The 21,453-nt window shown below is 47.0% G+C and overlaps 1 protein-coding gene across 1 annotated transcript in view; it reads right to left on the reverse strand.

The window, feature by feature from the left end:
- The window catches only part of LOC119920757 (gamma-secretase activating protein), a 75,555-nt gene extending 54,401 nt beyond the window's left edge, over window positions 1–21,154 (reverse strand). Inside the window, exons 1-8 of the mRNA XM_038740911.1 lie at window positions 21,067–21,154; window positions 11,465–11,541; window positions 8,607–8,663; window positions 7,800–7,869; window positions 7,265–7,318; window positions 2,675–2,763; window positions 1,367–1,436; window positions 432–481 (exon numbers count right to left, since the gene is read on the reverse strand). Of these exons, the coding sequence (XP_038596839.1) occupies window positions 432–481; window positions 1,367–1,436; window positions 2,675–2,763; window positions 7,265–7,318; window positions 7,800–7,869; window positions 8,607–8,663; window positions 11,465–11,541; window positions 21,067–21,154 (555 nt within the window). The remainder of the gene's footprint in view (window positions 1–431; window positions 482–1,366; window positions 1,437–2,674; window positions 2,764–7,264; window positions 7,319–7,799; window positions 7,870–8,606; window positions 8,664–11,464; window positions 11,542–21,066) is intronic.
- Window positions 21,155–21,453: the final 299 nt, after the last annotated feature.

The following is a 21,453-nucleotide window of genomic DNA, read 5'->3' on the forward strand; positions in this document are numbered from 1 at the left end:
GACACAGTCCCTGTTCCACATAGAGCTCCTGGTCTTAATCCCCATTTTACAGAGGCCCAGAGAAGTGAAGCGACTCATCCAAAATCATACAGCAGAGGAGTGGCAGACAGGAATTAGAACCCAGGTCCTTGTGAGTCCCAGGCCCAGGCTCTGTAGGCCAGGCAGTGGCTCTAGGCCCATCAGATTCTCTGTCCCCGGTGGGGACACAATCAAGGCCTGGTGGGGATGGGTGAAGGAAGGAAGGCTGGACCGGATGCCTCCAGACTTCGGAAGCACTCTTTCCCCTACCCGCCACCGGCTCCAGACGCAAGTGCAGGTAAAGCGGGACGCTGTCAGGTGGGACACCCAGGAGAGGAGGCTGCCACTCCCCAGCAGGTAGGGGGGCATCCCGGGGTAAGGACAGGGAGCCTCGGAGCGTTTCAGAGTCTTACCACCCGGCCTCCATCTCGTTCCGTCACCGCGATGTGAAACTGTTCCAGGTCTACAAAGGGGAAAAAAAAGCTTCAATTAAATTCCACATATACGATCAATCGACCCCGTCCTCGTGATAGGGGCCGCCCGGTTATTCAGAAATCCAGGGCCTGTGTTGGGAGTTTCTAACCTATCAAGATATATCGGCGCTGCTGAGTTGTCAGGGAGAGATCCGTCCTGAGGGAGATTCGGGACAGTCAGGAGATTGGGGTGGGGAGAGACCAGGGGAGGAACTGGGGGGAATCTGTATCTGCTTCCCCCTTTCTCCTCCTTTACCCCATGGCTAAAAGTCTTTGCAGCGGGCCAGTCCTGCCTACACTGGAACAGCAACCAGCTTAGTGGCTTCTAACCAATAGCCAAAGCCATTAGGCAGGGCTCTGATCCTAGAAATGGGAGGGAGGGAGGGAGTAAGTCCACAGAAGGGGCCTAGTGGTATTTATTAATTATGGTATTTATTAATTTGTGCCCAGCACTGTACTAAGAGCTGGGGTAGATGCAGGCAAATTGGGTTGGACACAGTCCCTGACCCACATGGGGCTCACACTGTCAATCTCCATTTTACAGATGAAGGACCTGAGGCCCCGAGAAGTGAAGTGACTCACCCAAGGTCACACAGCAGACATGTGGTGGAGCCGGGATTAGAACCCAGGTCCTTCTGACTCCCGGGTCCCTGCTCTGTCCACTAAGCCACGCTGCTTCTGTTCGGGGTACTGAGCTGAAGCTACCTCACCGAGGAAGAGCAGTTTGGGGACTTCATTCCCCTCTCTCCAGGTACCACTGAGGAGGGGTGGGATGGAAGAGCGGGTGGGACATGAGGGATGGCCAAGGGACCCAGGGGTCTGGTTTTCTCACCACTCTGTGCACTCCCCCAAATGCCAGCAAGAGAAATGCTTACATTTCTCCTCCGACACAACAAGCAGGTGGCTCTCTGGAAAAGGCTTTCTGTCATCCACTGGGTAGAGGAACTGGAAAAGAAACGTTAGCCAACCACCAATAACGATATTTATCGAGCACTCCGCTAAGCACTTGGGAGAATATAGTCAGTAGACATGACCCTTGCTCTCAAAGAGCTTACAATCTAGTAGGAAAAAATTATTCCAAACACAGGCAACTGTATTTCTGATTCAGAGGATTCACGAGTTGCATTGGTCACTTTGTTTGCCAGAAGCCAAAGAAGTCAACTGGGTTTGTAAAATCCTTTTGATAGTGGGGAATATAGTTCGGGGCCATCGACTGTATTTCTCAACAACCTGAGTCCAAAGTTAACACTCCATCCTAGAAGTACTACATATTTAAAGAAGCCCACTCAAACCAAATTGGCATTTCCGGAGCAACAGTCTCCGAGACAGAACAGATGCGTCTCAAGTCATCAATAATAGAAATAATTGTGGTATTTGTTAAGCACTTACTCTGTATCAAGCACTGCAATAAGCACTGGAGTAAACAAATTATAAGATAATCAGGTCGGTCACAGTCTCTGACCAACAGAGGGGTCACAGTCTAATTAGGAAAAGGCATTGAAAACCAATATTACAGATGAGGAAACTGAGGAACAAGGAGTGAAGTGAATAGCCCTAAGTCACACAGCAGGCGAGTGGCAGAGCCAGTATTATATTCCAGGTCCTCTGACTGCCAGGCCTGTGCTCTTTCCATTGGGCCACATTCTGCTTCTCTCAAAAATTTACACAGCCAGCAGGTATCGAATGGGCAAACAACAAGGGCAAAAATATTAATGGTCAAAAGACAGGGAAAAAAATCACAAAACACCTCACAAGGGCAGGGTTAGGTTGAGGGCTGGAATTAGGGATCAATGTTGACTGAAGAATAAGTTGACAAGACTTGACATGTTGATAAACACCACCCAATGGGCAGATGCGCCGATTCTTAACCGACAGCTATTTTACTTGTTGACAATTTGTTCCCATCCTTTCAATCAATCAATCAATGGTATTTATGTGCTCTGCACATAGTAAGCGCTCAATAAATACGATTGATGATGATGATTTATTGAGCTCTTACTGTTGTACAGCACTGTACCCAGCACTTGGGAAATGACAATATAACAGAAATGGTAGACATTTTCCCTCCTCACAATAAGCTTACAGTCTAGAGAGATAGATCACTTTGCGGTTATTTTACTTGCACAGTTATGCTCGATGCCAAATCCCTTTCCTAAAAAGGGTGACAGATGAACTTTACTCACCTGGACCCATATTCGGCTATCGACCGCCTTCAGGACCTTCACGTTGTTGAGTGGGTTAATTTCCACCAACAATGTCAAGCATTTCGACACTGCAGAGAAAAGAGTGACTTTAATCTTCAGAGAAGAAGCATGGCCTAGTGGATAAGAACATGGGCCTATGATTCAAGAGGATCTGGGTTCTAATCTCGGCTCTACCACTTGACTGCTGTATTACCTGGAACAAGTCACGACTTTCCTGTGTCTCAGTTGCCTCATCTACAAACTGGGGATTAATACTGTGAGCCCCCAGTGGGACACAGACTGTGTTCTAGTACAGTGCTTAGCATGTAGTAAGTGCTTAAAGATTACCACAATTATTATCAGTATTATTATTAGCTTGAATCTACCCCAGGGCTTAGTACAGTGCCTGGCACATGGTAAAGTACTTAACAAATACCACAAAAAACCACTGGGAAACTGTCCTGCATCATTTTAAGAAGAGCTTCCTAATTCGCCAGAGCCTAAAGTCATTTTGGGCCATCTCTCTCCTTTCAATCTAACCTCTCTCCAAAGTCCCAAATGATTTCACACAGTCCAGGAGAAATGTCACCCGTAGCTCCAGCAGCTCCAGACCTGAGTTATTAGCTTAGGAAAGGCCTAGCTTTAAATATTACTTTTTAGTTCAAGCATTCCCAAAGTCATTTCCACACCACTGTGAAATGCCACAGAAGCTATCCAAGAGTGTCAAACACACACAGGGAAACCCTTCGTCATTCCAGATCCTCAAAGAGCAATGGCAGGTTTCACAAAGACTCTTTAGTAAGGACTAAAGCCTGAACTCTAAAACAGAAGTACGTAGACAAACACTACCCACTTAGCTAGCTTTGCAATAACCCCGGGGAACACCACCAACTCCATAGGTTTGCCAGAATTAAAAGCCCAAGAGCGGAGCCGTATCTCTGACTCCAAAGGCAAATAAACAGCAATTGCAGCACTGAAAAACTAACATGATCTAAAAACGCAGCCCAGAGGCATTTCCACACCCTCCAAAGTTTGCAGAATCCAAGGCCAGAGTGATTTTCCCTTGGCTACATCAGTACCTGTGGCTTCAACTCTTAATGCAAATTGTCTAGTTGATTTATCACTCAGACAGCATAGGGTGCCTCAAACTTTACCTAATATATAAAACTAATAATACCAACAATAATAATGTCTCCGGGGTGGAATGGCTTCCCCCTTCAGATCTGACAGACAATTACTCTCCTCACCTTCAGAGCCTTACTTTGAAGGCACATCTCCTCCAGGAAGCCTTCCTTGACTAAGCCCTCATTTCCTCTTCTCCCACTCCCTCTGTGTTGCTCTGATTTTCTCCTTTTATTCACACCTCTCTCAGCCCCAAAGCACTTAGGTATATATCCCTAATTTATTTATTTATATTAATGTCTGCCTCCCCCTTTAGACTGTAAGCTCACTGTGGGCAGGGAACATGTCTACCACCTCTGTTATATTGTACTCTCCCAAGCACTTAGTACAGTGTTCTGCACACAGTAGGCACTCAATAAATAAGATTGATAATACTACTAATAATAATAATGTATGTAACAAAGGAAAAATTTGTCTACGGCATCCCTTGTGTAAATCTCGACTCGCTTTTTATATTGACTTTGAAACACTCACAGTTTTGTCAAAACATGTATATGATAAAACCTCATTAATTTAGTCTAAGGGGATGGTTCAGTCAGAACAATAATAATAACAATGGTATTTGTTAAGCACTTACTGTGTGTCAAGCACTGTTCTAAGCATTGGGGTAGATAGAAGTTAACCAACAAGTGAAAAGTCTACATTTTAGAATAAATCAACCAACAACTTTAGTTGATGGATTATAGGTATATTACTGTGTGAAGACAACTCTACTAAGCACCTGGGAGAGTACAACAAAAATAATATCCACAGTCCCTTGCCCTCCAAGAGCTTAAAATCTGGATGTATTTTTAATGCAATTTCAATACTGTGGATGCCTAACTGTGTGAGAGAAATGTGATATTTGTTTGTTGTGTGCTCCCTAAACAGGGAGGGAGCTTGGGAGGGGTGGGGAGAAGCAGAAGGAGAGAAAGTGGAGGGTTTGCGGGTGTTCACTAAACTAAAACTTGGCTTCCCGGTTGCTGTGTTGGCCTGGGTATATCTTCAACCAGCCTAGACCAGCTAGTGGTTCAAGAAGTGCTTTTCCTCATCTCTCTCTCCTGGAGTTTGGTAATCGGAAGAAAAAGGAAAGTTTTGTTCTCTTTCCTTGGGAAACAGTAGACTGGGCCAAGGGAGAAGTAGGGATTAAGTACTTACACTTACCCTTTGCCCTCTCCCCCACCTCCTAGGGAAACCAGGCTTCTACTTGACTCCTGGGTTAGTGGGGTCTAAATTAAGGAGAAACCACTGGGTTGGAGAATAAGAATCAAAATAAGAATAATAGTGGTATTTGTTAGGTGCCAAGTACTGTTCTAAGCACTGGAATAGATACAAGATAATCAGGTCCCATATTTATTCAATCGTATTTATTGAGCGCTTACTGTGTGCAGAGCACTGTACTAAGCACTTATGGGGCTCAAATTCTAAGTAGGAGGAAGAAAAGCATTCGATTCAATCCCCATTTTACAGATGAGGAAACTGAGGCCTAGAGAAGGTAAGTGACTTTTCCAATGTCACACAGCAGTCACGTGGCAGAGCCGGGATCAGAATCCAGGTCCTCTGACTCCGAGGCCCATGCTCTTTCCATTAGGCCACCCTGCTCCTCATGTGTTCTGGTTCCAAACATCAGGATGTGAAAGTATCTTTTAAAACCCCTTATTTAATAGCGACAGGAAGGCAGCGGTGGATTCAGAAGGAGAGCTCGGAGTAAAATGATCTGAGTTCTACTTCTGCCCCAGCTGCTTATCCTGAGCCAGGCTGGATTAGTCCTGGCTCCTTTCTCACCTCCCCCTGTCAAAATAGTGGTGATATGGCTATGTCCCATGGGTTAAACAGTAAAGAGACATAAAATAAATGGCTATGATTTGAAAACGCTTAACAGCTCACAGGCAAAGGACCTTCATAACCAGTGAAGCAAACCATTTTGAAAGTGAATGTACCAATCTGGGGAAACTTCGATAAATAGGGGTTCTTTGTATACCACCTACTACTATCAATTTCACTGTGGCTTACCAGAGCTTTTGGAAATTTTTTTGTAGTGACATATTGCTATTCTTGATTCTGCTACAAAGTTTTTAGCAGATCAAGCTGTCTGAAGCTGTCAGGATAACTGTACGCCAACCAGCTGACTTCCATCAGTCATTTAGACTGTGAGCCCACTGTTGGGTAGGGACTGTCTCTATATGTTGCCAACTTGTACTTCCCAAGCGCTTAGTACAGTGCTCTGCTCACAGTAAGCGCTCAATAAATATGACTGATTGATTGATGGGATCCAAGCAAGATGGCAGATGAGAGCAACTAGGGGTGAAGCACTTTAGTGAAAGAAGAGAGCTACCCTGGAGCTTAGTTGGTGGGGTTGCCCCTTTGGCACAGAGATGACACAAGCAGTTGATGAGCCCATATCCAAAAGTGGGAATGTCTTTGACAGAGATAACTAACCTAGCACACTTCATCCACTTGCACACTTTCTGCCTTTTCTGGTCCCTTAATTTTAACATTTTTAATATAATTATTGTATACATTAAGCAGTTACTATGTGCCCCGAACTGTACTAAGCACTGGGGTAGATACGAGACCCAGTCCCCGTTCCAGATGGGCCTCCCAATCTAAGTGTCATTCGGATAAAAATGGTTAAAAAGGGAAAGGTATATCCCTGTGGTAGGACATGCTCTTGAGTGATTTTTTTCAGTAGTGGGGATGGTTTGCACTGTGCCATCCCCACTCTCCCACCCTGTTTCTCTGAGCCCAACATGGCACGCACAGCACGATGGCTGATGGGGACAGTAAATGTAGTCTGGTCACAAAGCAGACTTTATCAGCAACAGTCACTCGAGCATTTACTGTGTGCAGAGCACTGTACTAAGCGCTTGGGAAAGTACAATATAACAATGTAACACAACTGGGACCTCACTGATGTTAATGCCCACAGAATATGAATAGGCAGGACAGAGTCACAGTAGCATTTTCCTATGGCTTCTGCAATGTTATGCCGATAGTTGTTGCCACATACTTTTTTTTAATGGCTTTTATTAAGCGCTTACTATGTGCCAGGCACCGTACTAAGCACTGGGGTAGATACAAGTTAATCAGGTTGAGCACAGTCCCTGTTCCACATGGGGCCCACAGGCATTAATCAGGTTGGACACAGTCCCTGTTCCACATGGGGCCCACAGGCAATCCCCATTTTGCAGATGAGGTCACTGAGGCACTGAGAAATGAAGTGACTTGCCCATGGTCACAGAGCAGGCAGTGGCAGAGCCAGGATTAGAACCCAGGTCCTTTGACTCTCAGGCCTGTGCTCTAACCACTAGGCCATGCTGCTTCTCAGTGAGCTAGCCCCCATCCAAAGCCTCCCATCCCAAGCTCAAGTAGTCCAACAGCCCGCTCAACAACTCTGAGCGCCGATCTTATCGAAGCCAGTCCCGTTACCTGGCTGAAGTTCATTTGTTCTTCTTTCTTGGGTTAACTGGGAGAAGCTGATGGCTAATGGAAGGGAAAAGATATTAATGATAAAAGATGGGTCCGGGGACTGCAGGAAGGTTTAAACTGGAGGGCAGGTTAGTGAAGAGGCAGGCCCCAGATTCATTCATTTAATCACACTTATTGAGCGCTTGTGTGCACAGCATTGTACTACGCGCTTGGGAGCGTACAGCATAACACTCAACAGACACAGTTAGAACTCAGAACCCTTGCATCACCGGCAATTTTCCACCTAACTATCCACAAACACCAACCAGAAAACCTCCCTCTAGAAGCAGCATTTCATTGACTGTACACCATGTGCAACGGGGCATGCAAGCATTTTTGCAGTTCATCTTAAAAAACAAGAAGCTAGACTCCAGAGACACTAGACAGTTAAAACAGTCTGTAACGTTACCCCAAATCTCAATTATTCAAATTCAGAAACTAAACCAACTTCCCTAATCCTTCCAATAGAATAAAAAAGAAAGAGAAGTACACTCACCGAGCAAGGTCTTCTCACTGTTGACAGAACAGCTGATGACTTGGAGGTCTCTCTCAAAGACATACAGGTGCTTTTAGGAACAAAATTCTCATTTAGAGTAGGTTTCATTCAAATAATCTACCATTACACATAGGGAAACCAAAGTACTAAAAGAGAGGTCGAGCTCATTTAAGTCAACCACTTTCCAGCCTCTTAAAGTTTCCACAAAAGGTCATAATTTATAAAATGTTTGACACGGAAGAGGATCTGATTTGAATATTAACTTCAGCCTTGCAAATGAATACAGGCCCATAACCCAATTTCTAAAACTCCAGACTGAGAAATCAAGTGGCAAGAACGATGACAGGGCTGGAAGAGATGTCTGAGGCAGGCAACCAAATGATGAAGGAGTTGCCGAAGCTGATTTTAAAACGGTTTCTGTTAAGCCTGGGAGTCGGAAGGACCTGGGTTCTCATTCCAGCATAGCCACTTGTCTGCTGTGTGACCTAGGATAAGTCACTTAACTTCCCTGAGCCTCAATTACCTCATCGGTAAACTGGGGATTGAGACTGTGAGCCCCATGAGGGAGATGGCCTGTGTCCAACCTGATTAGCTTGTATCTACCCCAGCGCTAGGGACTATGCCTGGCACACAGTAAGCACCTAACAAATACCATAAAAAAGAGGGGGAGAGGGGAAGAGAGAAAAACTGAAGACAGAGAAGGAAGCAGTTTGTGACTGGAGGAAAGGCAAAAAGCAGCTAGCTATTTAAAGGGACAATGAAGTAATTATGCAAGGCACGCTAACCCAGCCGTTCTCCGCGTCTTACCTCATTCTGTTTAGTCTGGAGATCGTATAATCCGAAGTGGACATTCCTCTCAGTGTCCTGAAAGGGAATCAATTAACCATTCATCAAGTCCAGGGTATTGTGCCACGGAGGCGCTGGCTCGCACGGGCCATGTTTCAGCTTAAAATGCAAAACCATCGACTCGGGGGCCCGGACTGTACAAGGGGAAGGTAGAAGGGGAGGCTGGACCAGCCTGATGGATTTTGCGGCCGGGAGGGATGGGCTCCCTCTAGATGGGAAGAGCACGGGTTTGGGAGTCGGAGATCGTGGGTTCTAATCCCGGCTCTGCCACTTATCAGCTGTGTGACTTTGGGCAAGTCACTTAACTTCTCTGTGCCTCAGTTACCTCATCTGTAAAATGGAGATTAAGACTGTGAGCCCCACGAGGGACAACCTGATTACCGTGTATCTACTCCAGCGCTTAAAGCAGTGCTTGGCCCATAGTAAGCGCTTAACAAATACCATAATTATTATTGTTATTGTTATTAACAGCTCGGTATTGGCAGGAAACGTGCAGGCTAATTCTGTTGGATTGTGATAACAATAGTAATTGTGGTATTTGTTAAGTGCTTCCTATGTGCCGGGCATTGTGCTAAGTGCTGGGGTAGATACAAGGTAATCGGGTCGGGCACAGTCCCCATCCCACATTGGGCTCACAGTCTCAGTCCCCACTGTACAGGTGAGGCAACTGAGGCCCAGAGAAGTGAACTGACTGGCAGACAAGTGGCAGAGCCAGGGTTTAGAAACCAGGTCCTTCTGACCCCCAGGCCTGTGGTCTATCCACAAGGTGCTCTCTATGCGCTTAGTTCAATCAATCAATCAATCAATTGTATTTATTGAGCGCTTACTGTGCGCAGAGCACTGTACTGAGCGCTTGGGAAGTACAAGTTGGCAACATATAGAAACAGTCCCTACCCAACAGTGGGCTCACAGTCTAAAAGGGGGAGACAGAGAACAAAACCAAACATACTAACAAAATAAAATAAATAGAATAGATATGTACAAGTAAAATAAATAAATAAATAGAGTAATAAATATGTACAAACATATATACATATATACAAGGCTCAGGGGTTCAGGGCTCTGCACGTATCAGTCAATCAATCAATGGGATCTATTGAGCAGTTACTATGTGCAGAGGTCTGTTCTAAGTGCTTGGGAGAGTATTCATATAACAGAATTAGCAGACATGTTCCCTGTCCATAATGAGCTTACAGTTTAGTAAATGCTCAATAAATACCGGTGATTGATTGATTGATGGAGGTGAAAGGCAACAGACCAGTGGCATTTGTGAGAAGGAGCAGAACTCTGCCTATCCACCTCCCACAGCTGTAAAAGAAGCCCTCTTTGCCTGTCCCGCCGTCGACCCCCGGCCCACGTCCTCCCCCTGGCCTGGACTGTCCTCCCTCCACACATCCGCCAAGCTAGCTCTCTTCCTCCCTTCAAAGCCCTACTGAGAGCTCACCTCCTCCAGGAGGCCTTCCCAGACTGAGCCCCCACCTTCCTCTCTCTCTCTCCTTCCCCCCGCCCTACCTCCTTCCCCTCCCCGCAGCACCTGTATATATGTTTGTACAGATTTATTACTCTGTTCATTTTTCTTGTACATATTTACTATTCTATTTATTTTATTTTGTTAATATGTTTTGTTTTGTTGTCTGTCTCCCCCTTCTAGCCTGTGAGCCCGTTGTTGGGTAGGGACCGTCTCCAGAGGTTGCCAACTTGTACTTCCCAAGCGCTTAGCGCTCAATAAATACAACTGAATGAATGAGTGAATGAACAAAGAAAGGCCAAATCCCCTCTAGACTGGAAGGTGTTGTGGGCAGGGAACACGTCTACCGACTCTGTTACTACTGTACTTCCCAAGCGTTCAGTACAGTGCCCTGCACACAGCAAGCACTCAATAATCACAACCAATTAATTACTAATTATTGAGCTCTTAATTGTTAAGAGTTTACTGCAGTTATTAAGTACAGGACAGTCAGATGGGACACAATTCCAGTCCCATTTAGGGCTCAAGAATGGGGGGTTTCAGCCCACTTTGCAGATGAGGAAACCAAGACTCAGAAAAGATAAGTGATTTGCCCAAAGGTCACGCATCAGGAACTCAGCAGAGCCAGGACAAGAATTCTGGTCTCCTGTCTCCCAGTTTCTGGGATGCCTCTCATATGCCTAAAATTGTGCAGTATCACTGACCCGTGCCGTACTCGGATACATTAACCAAGGGGTGATCGTATTCCACCCAAGGAAAACAAGGCCAAGGCTGCTATTAACCAGGACGCATTTCCAACTCAACACAAGTTACTCTGCACTCCTTGTTCGTAGCTCTACCCTCAGAAGTAAGCTAGCTACTAAGTAAATAATATTATTGCATATTTTGCTCTTTAGACCGTTTCAACTTCCAGACACTCTGTCCGATCTCAATTAATCGCCCTCCCTAGTCCTGAACACCTTTGCTCTGGGATTTGGAGAGGGAGATGAAATGAAGTTTCTAGCACTATTAGCTCATCAGAGCAAAGGCGCTGTAGAAATCGGACAAATCCATTCATTCGATTAATTTTAGAGCATCTTACGTATGGATTCTTTCTCATCTAGAATCAAAGCTCTAATTATTACATTGTAAAAATAAAAGAAATAAAGACGGTTAAAGTAATTTAATGCATCCCCTCTAGATTTGTAAGCTTGTTGTGGGCAGGGAACAGCTTTATCGACTTTTATATTGTACTCTCCCTCCCACCCCCTCTCAAGCACTCGGTATAGTGTTCCGCACACAGTAAGTGCTCAATAAATAAGATTGATTGATTGATCCCAACAAAATTCAACATGAATGAACACGGACTTACTTTCCAGGTGTAAATAATGGTTCCATCTCTTTCCACGTTCACCATACGGAGGGTTTCTGAGTTTGTCTTAAAAGTGACTGGAAAAAAAGAGAAAGTTATGACACCATGGCAGCATGGTTCGGGGGAAAGGACAGAGGACCTGGATTCTAGTCCCAGTTCCGCCCTCACCTGCTGTGTGATCTTCCATAAATCACTTAACTCTCTGTGCCTCCATTTCCTCATCTCTCTAATGGGGATAATATCGACCTCCAAGGACTTTATGAGAACAATGATGTGAAAGCAATATATGCGTTCATGGTATTACCAAATAAATGATTGCTTTGGTTCATTGTTTAAATGAATCCAGCCGCATCAAATGGAATCAGCCATTCATCAAAACAGAATAAAACCTCTAAAAGGAAGTTCAATGGCCAAGAAAAGTCTACTTACAAGAGCAAATGGGCTTCAGCCTCTGCTTGCCTTTCTGATAACTTCCTAAATAAGGAAAGAAACTTTCATCTAATACTTGGAAACATCATTCTGAACAAAAGTTTACATTGTGGGGTTAACTATCTTTGTTTTATTTCTCCATAATCTCCTACTGTGGGAATTAAGGGTAAATTTCTCCCTGTTTACAATGACCCATAGAAGTTTTGGAAGGGGTTTTGGAAGGGGGGTAGAATATATTTCCTCACTGAAAGAAAATGCTTTTCACTTCCTCAAAGTAACCAGTATGAAATGATTTTTACATGTGGCTGTCTTACCATGACCGGGGCTAAAAAAAAAAAAAAAAAAAAATGCTTACAGTGAACAGAGACCATATTTGTAAACCAGCCTGGAATTCAGGTTAATGGAAATGGACCACTGAACATGGCAATTTCCCTCATGTTCCTCCAAGATCAACACAGTCATCATCTGTCTCCTCCATGAAGGGAAATTACAAACGATCCCCAGACCGCTGAATGTTTAACAGAGAGAAAGGGTTGAATAGTATCGAGTAACAGAAGAAGCAGAGGAGCAGTGAGGCCTCACGGAAAGAGCCCGGGCCTGAGAGTTAGGTGACCTGGGTTCTAATATGGGCTCTACCACTTGCCTGCTGGTTGACCTTGGGCAAGTCATTTAACTTCTCCATGCCTCAGTTTCTTCATCTGCAAAATGGGAATTCAATACCTGTTCTCCCTCCTACTGAGATCATGAGCTCCAATTGGTATGTGATTAACTTGTATCTATCCTCATCATCATCAATTGTATTTATTGAGCGCTTACTGTGTGCAGAGCACTGTACTAAGCGCTTGGGAAGTACAAATTGGCAACATATAGAGACAGTCCCTACCCAACAGTGGGATCACAGTCTAAAAGGGGGAGACAGAGAACAAAACCAAACATACTAACAAAATAAAATAAATAGAATAGATATGTACAAATAAAATAAATAAATAAACAAATAGAGTAAAAAAATATGTACAAACATATATACGTATATACAGGTGCTGTGGGGAAGGGAAGGAGGTAAGATGGGGGGGATGGAGAGGGGGACGAGGGGGAGAGGAAGGAAGGGGCTCAGTCTGGGAAGGCCTCCTGGAGGAGGCCAGAGTCTATCCCAGAGACTATCCCAGAGTCTAGTACAGTGCTTGACACATAGGAGGCACTTGAATAATACTACTATTCTTCTTATTATTATTACTATTATTAATAATAATGATTTTGATGATAATTATAGAAAATGGGTTTCCATCAACTACCGATCATAAAACAAAATAACCACTGAATAATAACAACTGTGGTATTTGTTAAGGGCTTACTATGCGCCAGACATCGTATTAAGCGCTGGGGTAGACACAAGAGAATCAGATTCCATATGGGGCTCACAATCTAAGTAGGAGGGAGAACAGATATTGACTCTTCACTTATGTAGATTAGGGAACTGAAGCCCAGAGAAGTTAAATGAGTTGCCCAAGGTCGTACAGCGGACATGCGGCAGAGCTGGGATTAGAACCCAAGTCCTTCTGACTCCGAGGCCCAGGCTCCATCCGCTAGATCACGCTGCTTCTCATTACTGGGAATTCAGGGAATACAAGTTAATCACTGAACAAAGGTGCTACACCGAGCACATAATTAAGCCATCACTAGACTAGATATCATCCTCTCAACTGTAAGCTCTGCGTGGGCAGGGTACACGTCTACCAACTGTTATACGGCATCCTCTTCCAAATTTTAGTACAGTGCTTTGCACCGGTAAGCGTTCAAGAAATACCATTGATTAATTGATCACTGCCCAGTAAGCACCTGACCAAAATTCGGCCTGCAGAGGAAAACAATCTGGGATGAGGCCAGGACACAGAGCAGAAAAATAAAACCATAAAGGTTTTTAGAGGCCTTCCTTGACTAAGCCCTCCTTTCCTTCTTTTCCCCTACTCCCTTCTGCATCGCCCAGACTTGCTCCCTTATGCATCGCCCTGACTTGCTCCCTTTATTCATCCCCACCCGGCTTCCCCAGCCCCACAGCACTTATGTACCTATCTGTCATTTATTTATTTCTATTAATGTCTGTCTTCCCCTCTAGACTGTAAGCTTGTTGTGGGCAGGGTATGTGTGTGTCTGTTTATTGTTATATTGTACTCTCCCAGGCACTCAGTACAGTGCTTTGCACACAGCAAGCGCTCAGTAAATGCCACTGAAAGAATGAATTTCTCGGCAAGCGGCATGGCGTTTTAGAGTAGACAAATTGGTCGACGCTGGAAATTCTGAGGCTGCTCTGCTTCACCACCCTCCCTTTCTCCCCTCAGCCTGCCCCGACTTCCCCGTTGGGTCCACCCTGTCTGGGTGAGTGACTAATTCTAACCTTACTCAATCACCCTGGCAGGGCACCCTCCCAATCCGCACAACCCTGGGAGATCCAGGGCAGGAAGTGCAGCAATTTTCAAATGAGGAAATAAATGTGGTTTGATGTTTCAGTTCACTGCAGTCAGGTTTTACCAAAAAAGTAAACAAATCCTCGGTGATTCGACTGTAACACTGGCGTAGTGAACTATTACACTAAATCAAGGGTAGCCACCAGATTTGGAAGCGATTACCAAACCAGGCAAGAATGGAAGCTAGTTTGCCATACTGTAAGCTTGTTGTGGGCAGGGAATGAGCTTGCTATATTGTACTCTTCCAAGAGCTTAGAACAGTGCTCTGCACAGAAGTGCTCAATAAATACAACTGACTGAGGCTCCTCATTCCTGCCACCCAAGCTCAAAGGGTGCCTCTTAGCAGGAAGATAATGATGAATCAAACGGATTAAGTTCTGCTTCCAACTATAACTATAGAAAAACCACTCGGGGAAAAGTTCTAATGACCTAAAAAAAATGAGAGTCAGCAGCAGGCCAGGAGGCCCGGCAGCATCACCTAAAACACAGGGAGAGAAGAATTCATTCATTCATTCATTGGTATTTATTGAGCGCTTACTGTGTGCAGAGCACTGTACTAAGCGCTTGGGAAGTACAATTCAGGAACAAAGAGAGATGAACCTGCCCAACAACGGGCTCGTTCATTCATTCAATGGTATTTATTGAGCACTTACTGTGTGCACAGCACTGTACATCAGTCAATCAGTAGTCCTTACTGAGCACCTATGGTGTGCAGAACACCCTACTAAGTGTTTGGGAGAGTACGATACAATTGATAGATGCATCACCTTGCCCACAAGGAGCTTAAAGTCTTGGGGGACCCCTAACATATGGGACTTTATGCTTTGGATAACATCTCACAACTAATCCCGGCTCCGCCGCTCGTCTGCCGTGTGAACTTGGGCAAGTCACTTCACTTTCCTGGGCCTCAGTTACCTCATCTGTAAAACGGGGATTGAGATGGTGAACCTCACGTGGGACCAGGGCTGTGTTCAACCCGATTTGCTCGTACACACCCCAGTGCTTAGACAAGTGCCAGGTATACAGTAAGCATTTAACCAATAGTTATTACCATTATTATCATCATTATTATTAATAACTCTTCTGGGGGAGCTATGCAATTGAACCTACTCAGTGAACAACCTTCGGGCCTGCCCAGATAATTTTTCCTGAATAAAGAGGGTCGTCTCTGAGGCCAAATTTCTCAACCTTGTAGAAAAGACAAATTAAGGAAGGCAAAGTGCCAGGGCTCTTACTGGCACAGATTTTGTCAGGAAAGTTTGTGTCCCAGAGAACAATCAGTCAATCGATCGCATTTATTGAGCAACTTCTGGGTGCAGAGCACCGTACTGAGCGCTTAGTACAATATGTACAATGTGCTTGGGTTCACACGGGAACCTGGGAGTCAGAGGACCTGAGTTCTAATCCCGGCTCTGCCACCTGTCTGCTGCGTGACCTTAGGCAAGTCACTAAACTTCTCTGTACCTCAGTTACTTCATCTGTAAAATGGGGATTAAGACTGGGACATGGACTGGGTTCAACCTGATTAGCTTGTATCTCCCCCCGGCGCTTGGTATAGTGCTTGACATACAGTAAGCGCTTAACAAATACCATTAAAAAAAACACCACCACAACACCTTCAGGATGAATTTCTGTTTGTTGCCCTGCTGGGAAGTAGTGACCTGCCCTCAGATGAGTAACCTGGATTAGTACAGTGCTTAGTACAGTGCTCATTGCAGCCTGGCTCAGTGGAAAGAGCCCGGGCTTTGGAGGCAGTGGTCATGGGTTCAAATCCCGGCTCCGCCATTTGTCAGCTGTGTGACTTTGGGCGAGTCACTTCACTTCTCTGTGCCTCAGTAACCTCATCTGTAAAATGGGGATTGACTGTGAGCCCCCCGTGGGTCAACCTGATCACCTTGTATCCCCCCAGTGCTTTGCACATAGTACGCGCTTAATAAATGCAATCATTATTATTATTACAGTGCACACTGTAAGCACTCAAGAAATACGACATTGATCGACTGGCAGGTGCGCGTGTGTGGGTGTGCAGGGATGTGTGAGAGGGAGAGATAGTTAGAGGGGAAAGAGGAATTGGGGCATTCTGCAGGTTTTTAAGTTCACTTTGAGTTGCTTCTTGGAGAATTCCCGTCAGGACTGTTCTTCCCTGGGGAAAATTCTCAAGAAGCAACTGGGACTTTACAAAAGATCCACAAAAAACTCCAATCGCACAGTCCCTGATCCCCCTAACCTCCACCTTAACTTTACCGCCTTCCAGGGACAGTCAGTCAGTCATATTTCTTGAGCGCTTATTGTGTGCAGAACACTGTACTATGCACTGGGGAGAGGACAATATAACAGAATCGGTAGACACGTTCCCGGCCCACAGCGAGCTTACGGTCTAGAGACGTGAGGATGGTGCCCCTACCAGACAGCCTCCATCTGGAGGTCTACAGCCAGAAAAAGTGCCCCGAAGGCATTTAAGGACTCATCTGCTAGGATTATCAATCAATCAATCGTATTTATTGAGCGCTTACTGTGTGCAGAGCACTGTACTAAGCGCTTGGGAAGTCCAAGTTGGCAACATATAGAGACAGTCCCTACCCAACAGTGGGCTCACAGTCTAAAAGGGGGAGACAGAGAACAAAACCAAACATACTAACAAAATAGAATAAATAGAATAGATATGTACAGGTAAAATAAATAAATAAATAAATAAATAAATAAATAAATAAATAGATAGATAGATAGAGTAATAAATATGTACAAACATATATACATATATACAGGTATCTGGGAAATTGATGCCAGCGTCTTCCAGATCCTGTTGTCTAGAGATTACACAATCAATGGCATTTACTGAGCACTTACTGTGTGCAGGGCACTAAGTTTAGAGCTTAAGAGAATAAAGTACAACAGCGCTGAGAACCAGCGTGGTCTAATCCGACTCCACCTTTTACTTGCTGTGCGACCTCAGGCAAGTCGGTTCACTTCTCTGTGCCTCAGTATCCCCATCTGCTAATTCAACATCTGGTCTTCCTCGTACTTAGACTGTGAGCCCCACGTGGGACCTGCTTATCTTGTATCTGACATAGCGCTTAGTACCGTGCTTGACAAGTAGTAAGCACTTACAACAAATAACACAGTTGTGATTATTTAGGGGTGTGAGGCAGGGTTTGGGCGAGTTTCAGCGTGCTTCAGGGATAAGGTCACAAGTGTCCAGGCAACACAGAAGAGAGGGTAAATAGGGTGGGAAATGAGAGGTTAGTGGTGAAAGACTTCTTAGAGGAGATGGGATAGAGAAGCAGCGTGGCTCAGTGGGAACGAGCCCGGGCTTTGGAGTCAGAGGTCATGGGTTCGAATCCCAGCTCTGCCACATGTCTGCTGTGTGACCTTAGGCAAGTCACTTCACTTCTCTGAGGCTCAGTTCCCTCGTCTGTAAAATGGGGATTGACTGTGAACCCCACGTGGGACAACCTGATCACCTTGTATCCCCCCCCCAGCGCTTAGAACAGTGCTTTGCACATAGTAAGCGCTTAACAAATGCCATTATTATTATTATACTGGCGGGTCTTTGAAGCAGGAGAGAGTGATGGCCTAAGCCAGAAATGAAGAGGGAAGGAACTCCAGGCCAGAGGGAGGATATGCGCAAGGGATCGAAGGTGGAAAAGAAGAGATTGAGATCCCCTCTCTAGACTGTAAGCTCGTTGTGAGCAGGGAACGGGACTCCCAGCTCTGTTGTGATGTACTCTCCCAACACAGTGCTCTGCACACAGTAAGCGCTCAACAGACACCACGGACTGATTGACTGAGATTCAGAGAATCGGTTGGCATTTCAGGAGTGGACAGGCTGTGTTGCATCTCTAAATGCAGTAATAATAATAATAATAATAATAATAATGATGATGGCATTTATTAAGCGCTTACTATGTGCAAAGCACTGTTCTAAGCACTGGGGAATTTACAAAGTAATCAGGTTGTCCCACATGGGGCTCACAGTCTTAATCCCCATTTTACAGATAATAATAACAATAATAATAATAATGACGGCATTTATTAAGCGCTTACTATGTGCAAAGCACTGTTCTCAGCGCTGGGGAGGTTACAAGGTGATCAGGTTGTCCCATGGGGGGCTCACAGTCTCCATCCCCATTTTACAGTTGAGGAAACTGAGGCATAGAGAAGTTAAGTGATTTGCCCAAAGTCACACAGAAGACACGTGGTGGAGCCGGGATTCGAACCTATGACCTCTGACTCCAAAACCCGTGCTCTTCCCACTGAGCCACGCTGCTTCTCTAAAAAATTTTATCTCAGCACTCTTAGGTGATCTATTCTAGACCCTCCTAGGTATTTGCAATTTTTTTTTTAAACTCTCATACCAGAGAAGGGATGAGAACCCAGGCCTCCAGCCTTTCAAGGCTGTTACTTTCCCCGATGAGGTAACGGAGGCCCAGAGAAGTGAAGTGACTTGCCCAAAGTCACCCAGCTGACAAGTGGCGGAGCCGGGATTTGAACCCACGACCTCTGACTCCAAAGCCCGGGCTCTTTCCACCGAGCCACGCTGCTTCTCAGTAAGCATTACAGCAGGACGCCAACAGGCCAAGCCCAAAAGTGGAGCCAAGCCCAGTTTGGGAAAGGCACATTTGCAAAGAGGGAATCTCTCTTTTTCATTTAAATTCACTCAATTGTATTTACTGAGCGCTTACTGTGTGTGCAATGTACTAAGCGTTTGGGAGAGTACAATATAACAACAGAGTCCCTGCCCACAATGAGCTCACAGTCTGGAGGAGACAGACATTAAGATAAACTAATAGATAAATTATAGATATACACAGAGACTTTTATATGTGCTGTGGGGAAGGGAGGGAGGATGAAGGAGCAAGGAAGAGCGGCGCAGAAGGGAGTGGGAAAAGAGGAGAGGAGGGCTTAGTCAGGGAAGGCTTCCTGGAGGAGATGTGCCTTCAATAAGGCTTTGAAGTGGGGGAGAGCAGTGATCTGCCTTCTAGACTGCGAGCCCACTGTTGGGTAGGGACCGTCTCTATATGTTGCCAACTTGTACTTCCCAAGCGCTTAGTACAGTGCTCTGCACACAGTAAGTGCTCAATAAATACGATTGACTGATTGATTGATTGATCTGTCTGATAGGAGGAGGGCGGACGATCCAGGCCAGAGGTAGGATGTGGGCGAGAGGTTGGCCGTGAGATAGACGAGACGGAGGTAGAGTGAGAAGGTTAGCACTAGAGGAACGAAGTGTGGGGGCTGGCTTCATTCATTCAATCGTATTTATTGAGCACTTACTGTGTGCAGAGCACTGTATTAAGCGCTTGGGAAGTACAAGTTGGTGACCAAGTAGGTTGTAGTTAGGAGAGCAGCGAGGGGAGGTAAGAGGGGGCAAGGTGATTCATTGCTTTAAAGCCAATGGTGAGGAGAGAGAAGGGCAGTTAATGCAGAGAGAGTCAAGGGGGTATCCATCTCGCTTCAGTCCTCTGTGCTACACTCGGCTGCACAGAGAGGAGCAAAAACAAAGGCCACCGGGCCATACAAAACCCCATGAATACACAGGCATCTGGGAGTTTAGGGGTGCAAGCTGAAAAGCAACTCCTTATTTCCCTGTGAAACAACAGTTCTCCCATCACTCGACGAGCACTCTTAGGAAATGCACTTGTCAGCATTAATGAGGGGCGACCGCTCAATATAACTCAGTTATAATAACCCCAGGAGGAAGGAGAAATTCGAGGCACTTAAACAAGGGGCCCTACACCCGGAAAAAATGCAGACCAGCTTTAGGTTGGCAGGACCAACATGCGAGAGGTCAGTGGGGAGAGAGAGAGACAACGGAGGAACAGCAGGGCCTGGTGGCTGGAGCACAGGCCTGAGAATCAGAAGGACCTGATTCTGCCACTTGTCTGCTGCGTGACCTTGGGCAAGTCACTTCACTGGGCCTCAGTTACGTCATGTCAGATGGGGATTGGGACTGTGAGGCCCGTGTGGTACCCGGGGGAGGGGGCACCCTGGGGAGGGGAATGGGGGTTTCTTGGGGACGGGAGGGGAGGTAAGGGGGTACCGGCTGTCCTGGGGAGGGGGACGGGGAGGGGGTACCCAGGGGAGGGGGCACTCAGGGCAGGAGAGAGGGGGTACTCTGGGGAAGGGGACGCCCTGGGGAGTGGGGAGGGGGAACGGGGGTCCTGGAGAGGGGGGAGGGGGTTTTGGGGGGAGAGGGGAGGGGGGTACCGGCCGTCCTGGGGACAGGGGTACCCAGGAGAGGGGGCACTCAGGGGAGGAGAGATGGGACACTCAAGGAGGGGAGAGGGGGTACTCTAGGGAGGGGAGAGGGGGCACAGGGTACCGGCTGTCCTGGGGAGGGGGGCAGGGGTACCCAGGATGGGGGGCACTCAGGGGAGGAGAGATGGGGCACTCGGGGGGGAGAAAAGGGGTGCTCTGGGGAGGGGAGAGGGGGCACTCCTCAGGGGAGAGGACAGGGGCTACTCTGGGCATGGGGGTGCCCTGGGGAGGGGGGAGGGGGTTTCTTGGGGAGAGGAGAGGGGGAAGGGGGTACCCAGGAGAGGGGGGGCACTCAGCGGAGGGGGGACCCCGGGGAGGGAGGGGGGGGCGGCGGGAGAAGACAAGAGGCCAAGGGGGGCGGGGTCTGCGCAGGGGGCACCCGCCGACGGCCGGGGGGATCGGGGGGATCGGGGGCAGGACCCCCCTCCCCTCCCTCCCTCCCTCCCCGCTGACCTTCGGCCTTGGCCCCCGGCTCCGGCGGCTCCAGGCTGGGGGCCACGTCCCGCCGCAGCTCGAACGAGGCGCTCTGCTGCAGCGACATCCCGCCCACCGCCCGCCGGGCACCGGGCGCCGGGCGGCGGGCACCGGGCACCGGGGGGAGGGGCGCAGGGGGGCACAGCGGGGAGCGCGGGCCCCGGGGGGCGGGTCCGGCACATGGCCCCCGGCCGGCCCCCCGTCCCCGGGCCTTTCCCCGACGACGGCGCTTTCGCTTTCGCCGGGACCGCGGGATGGGCTGGGATGGGCCGGGATGGGCTGGGCCGGGATGGGCTGGGCCGGGCTGGGATGGGATGGGCTGGGATGGGATGGGATGGGCTGGGATGGGATGGGATGGGCTGGGAT

This window comes from Tachyglossus aculeatus, assembly GCF_015852505.1.
Source record: "Tachyglossus aculeatus isolate mTacAcu1 chromosome 12 unlocalized genomic scaffold, mTacAcu1.pri SUPER_6_unloc_1, whole genome shotgun sequence".
NCBI classification, from domain to species: domain Eukaryota; kingdom Metazoa; phylum Chordata; class Mammalia; order Monotremata; family Tachyglossidae; genus Tachyglossus; species Tachyglossus aculeatus.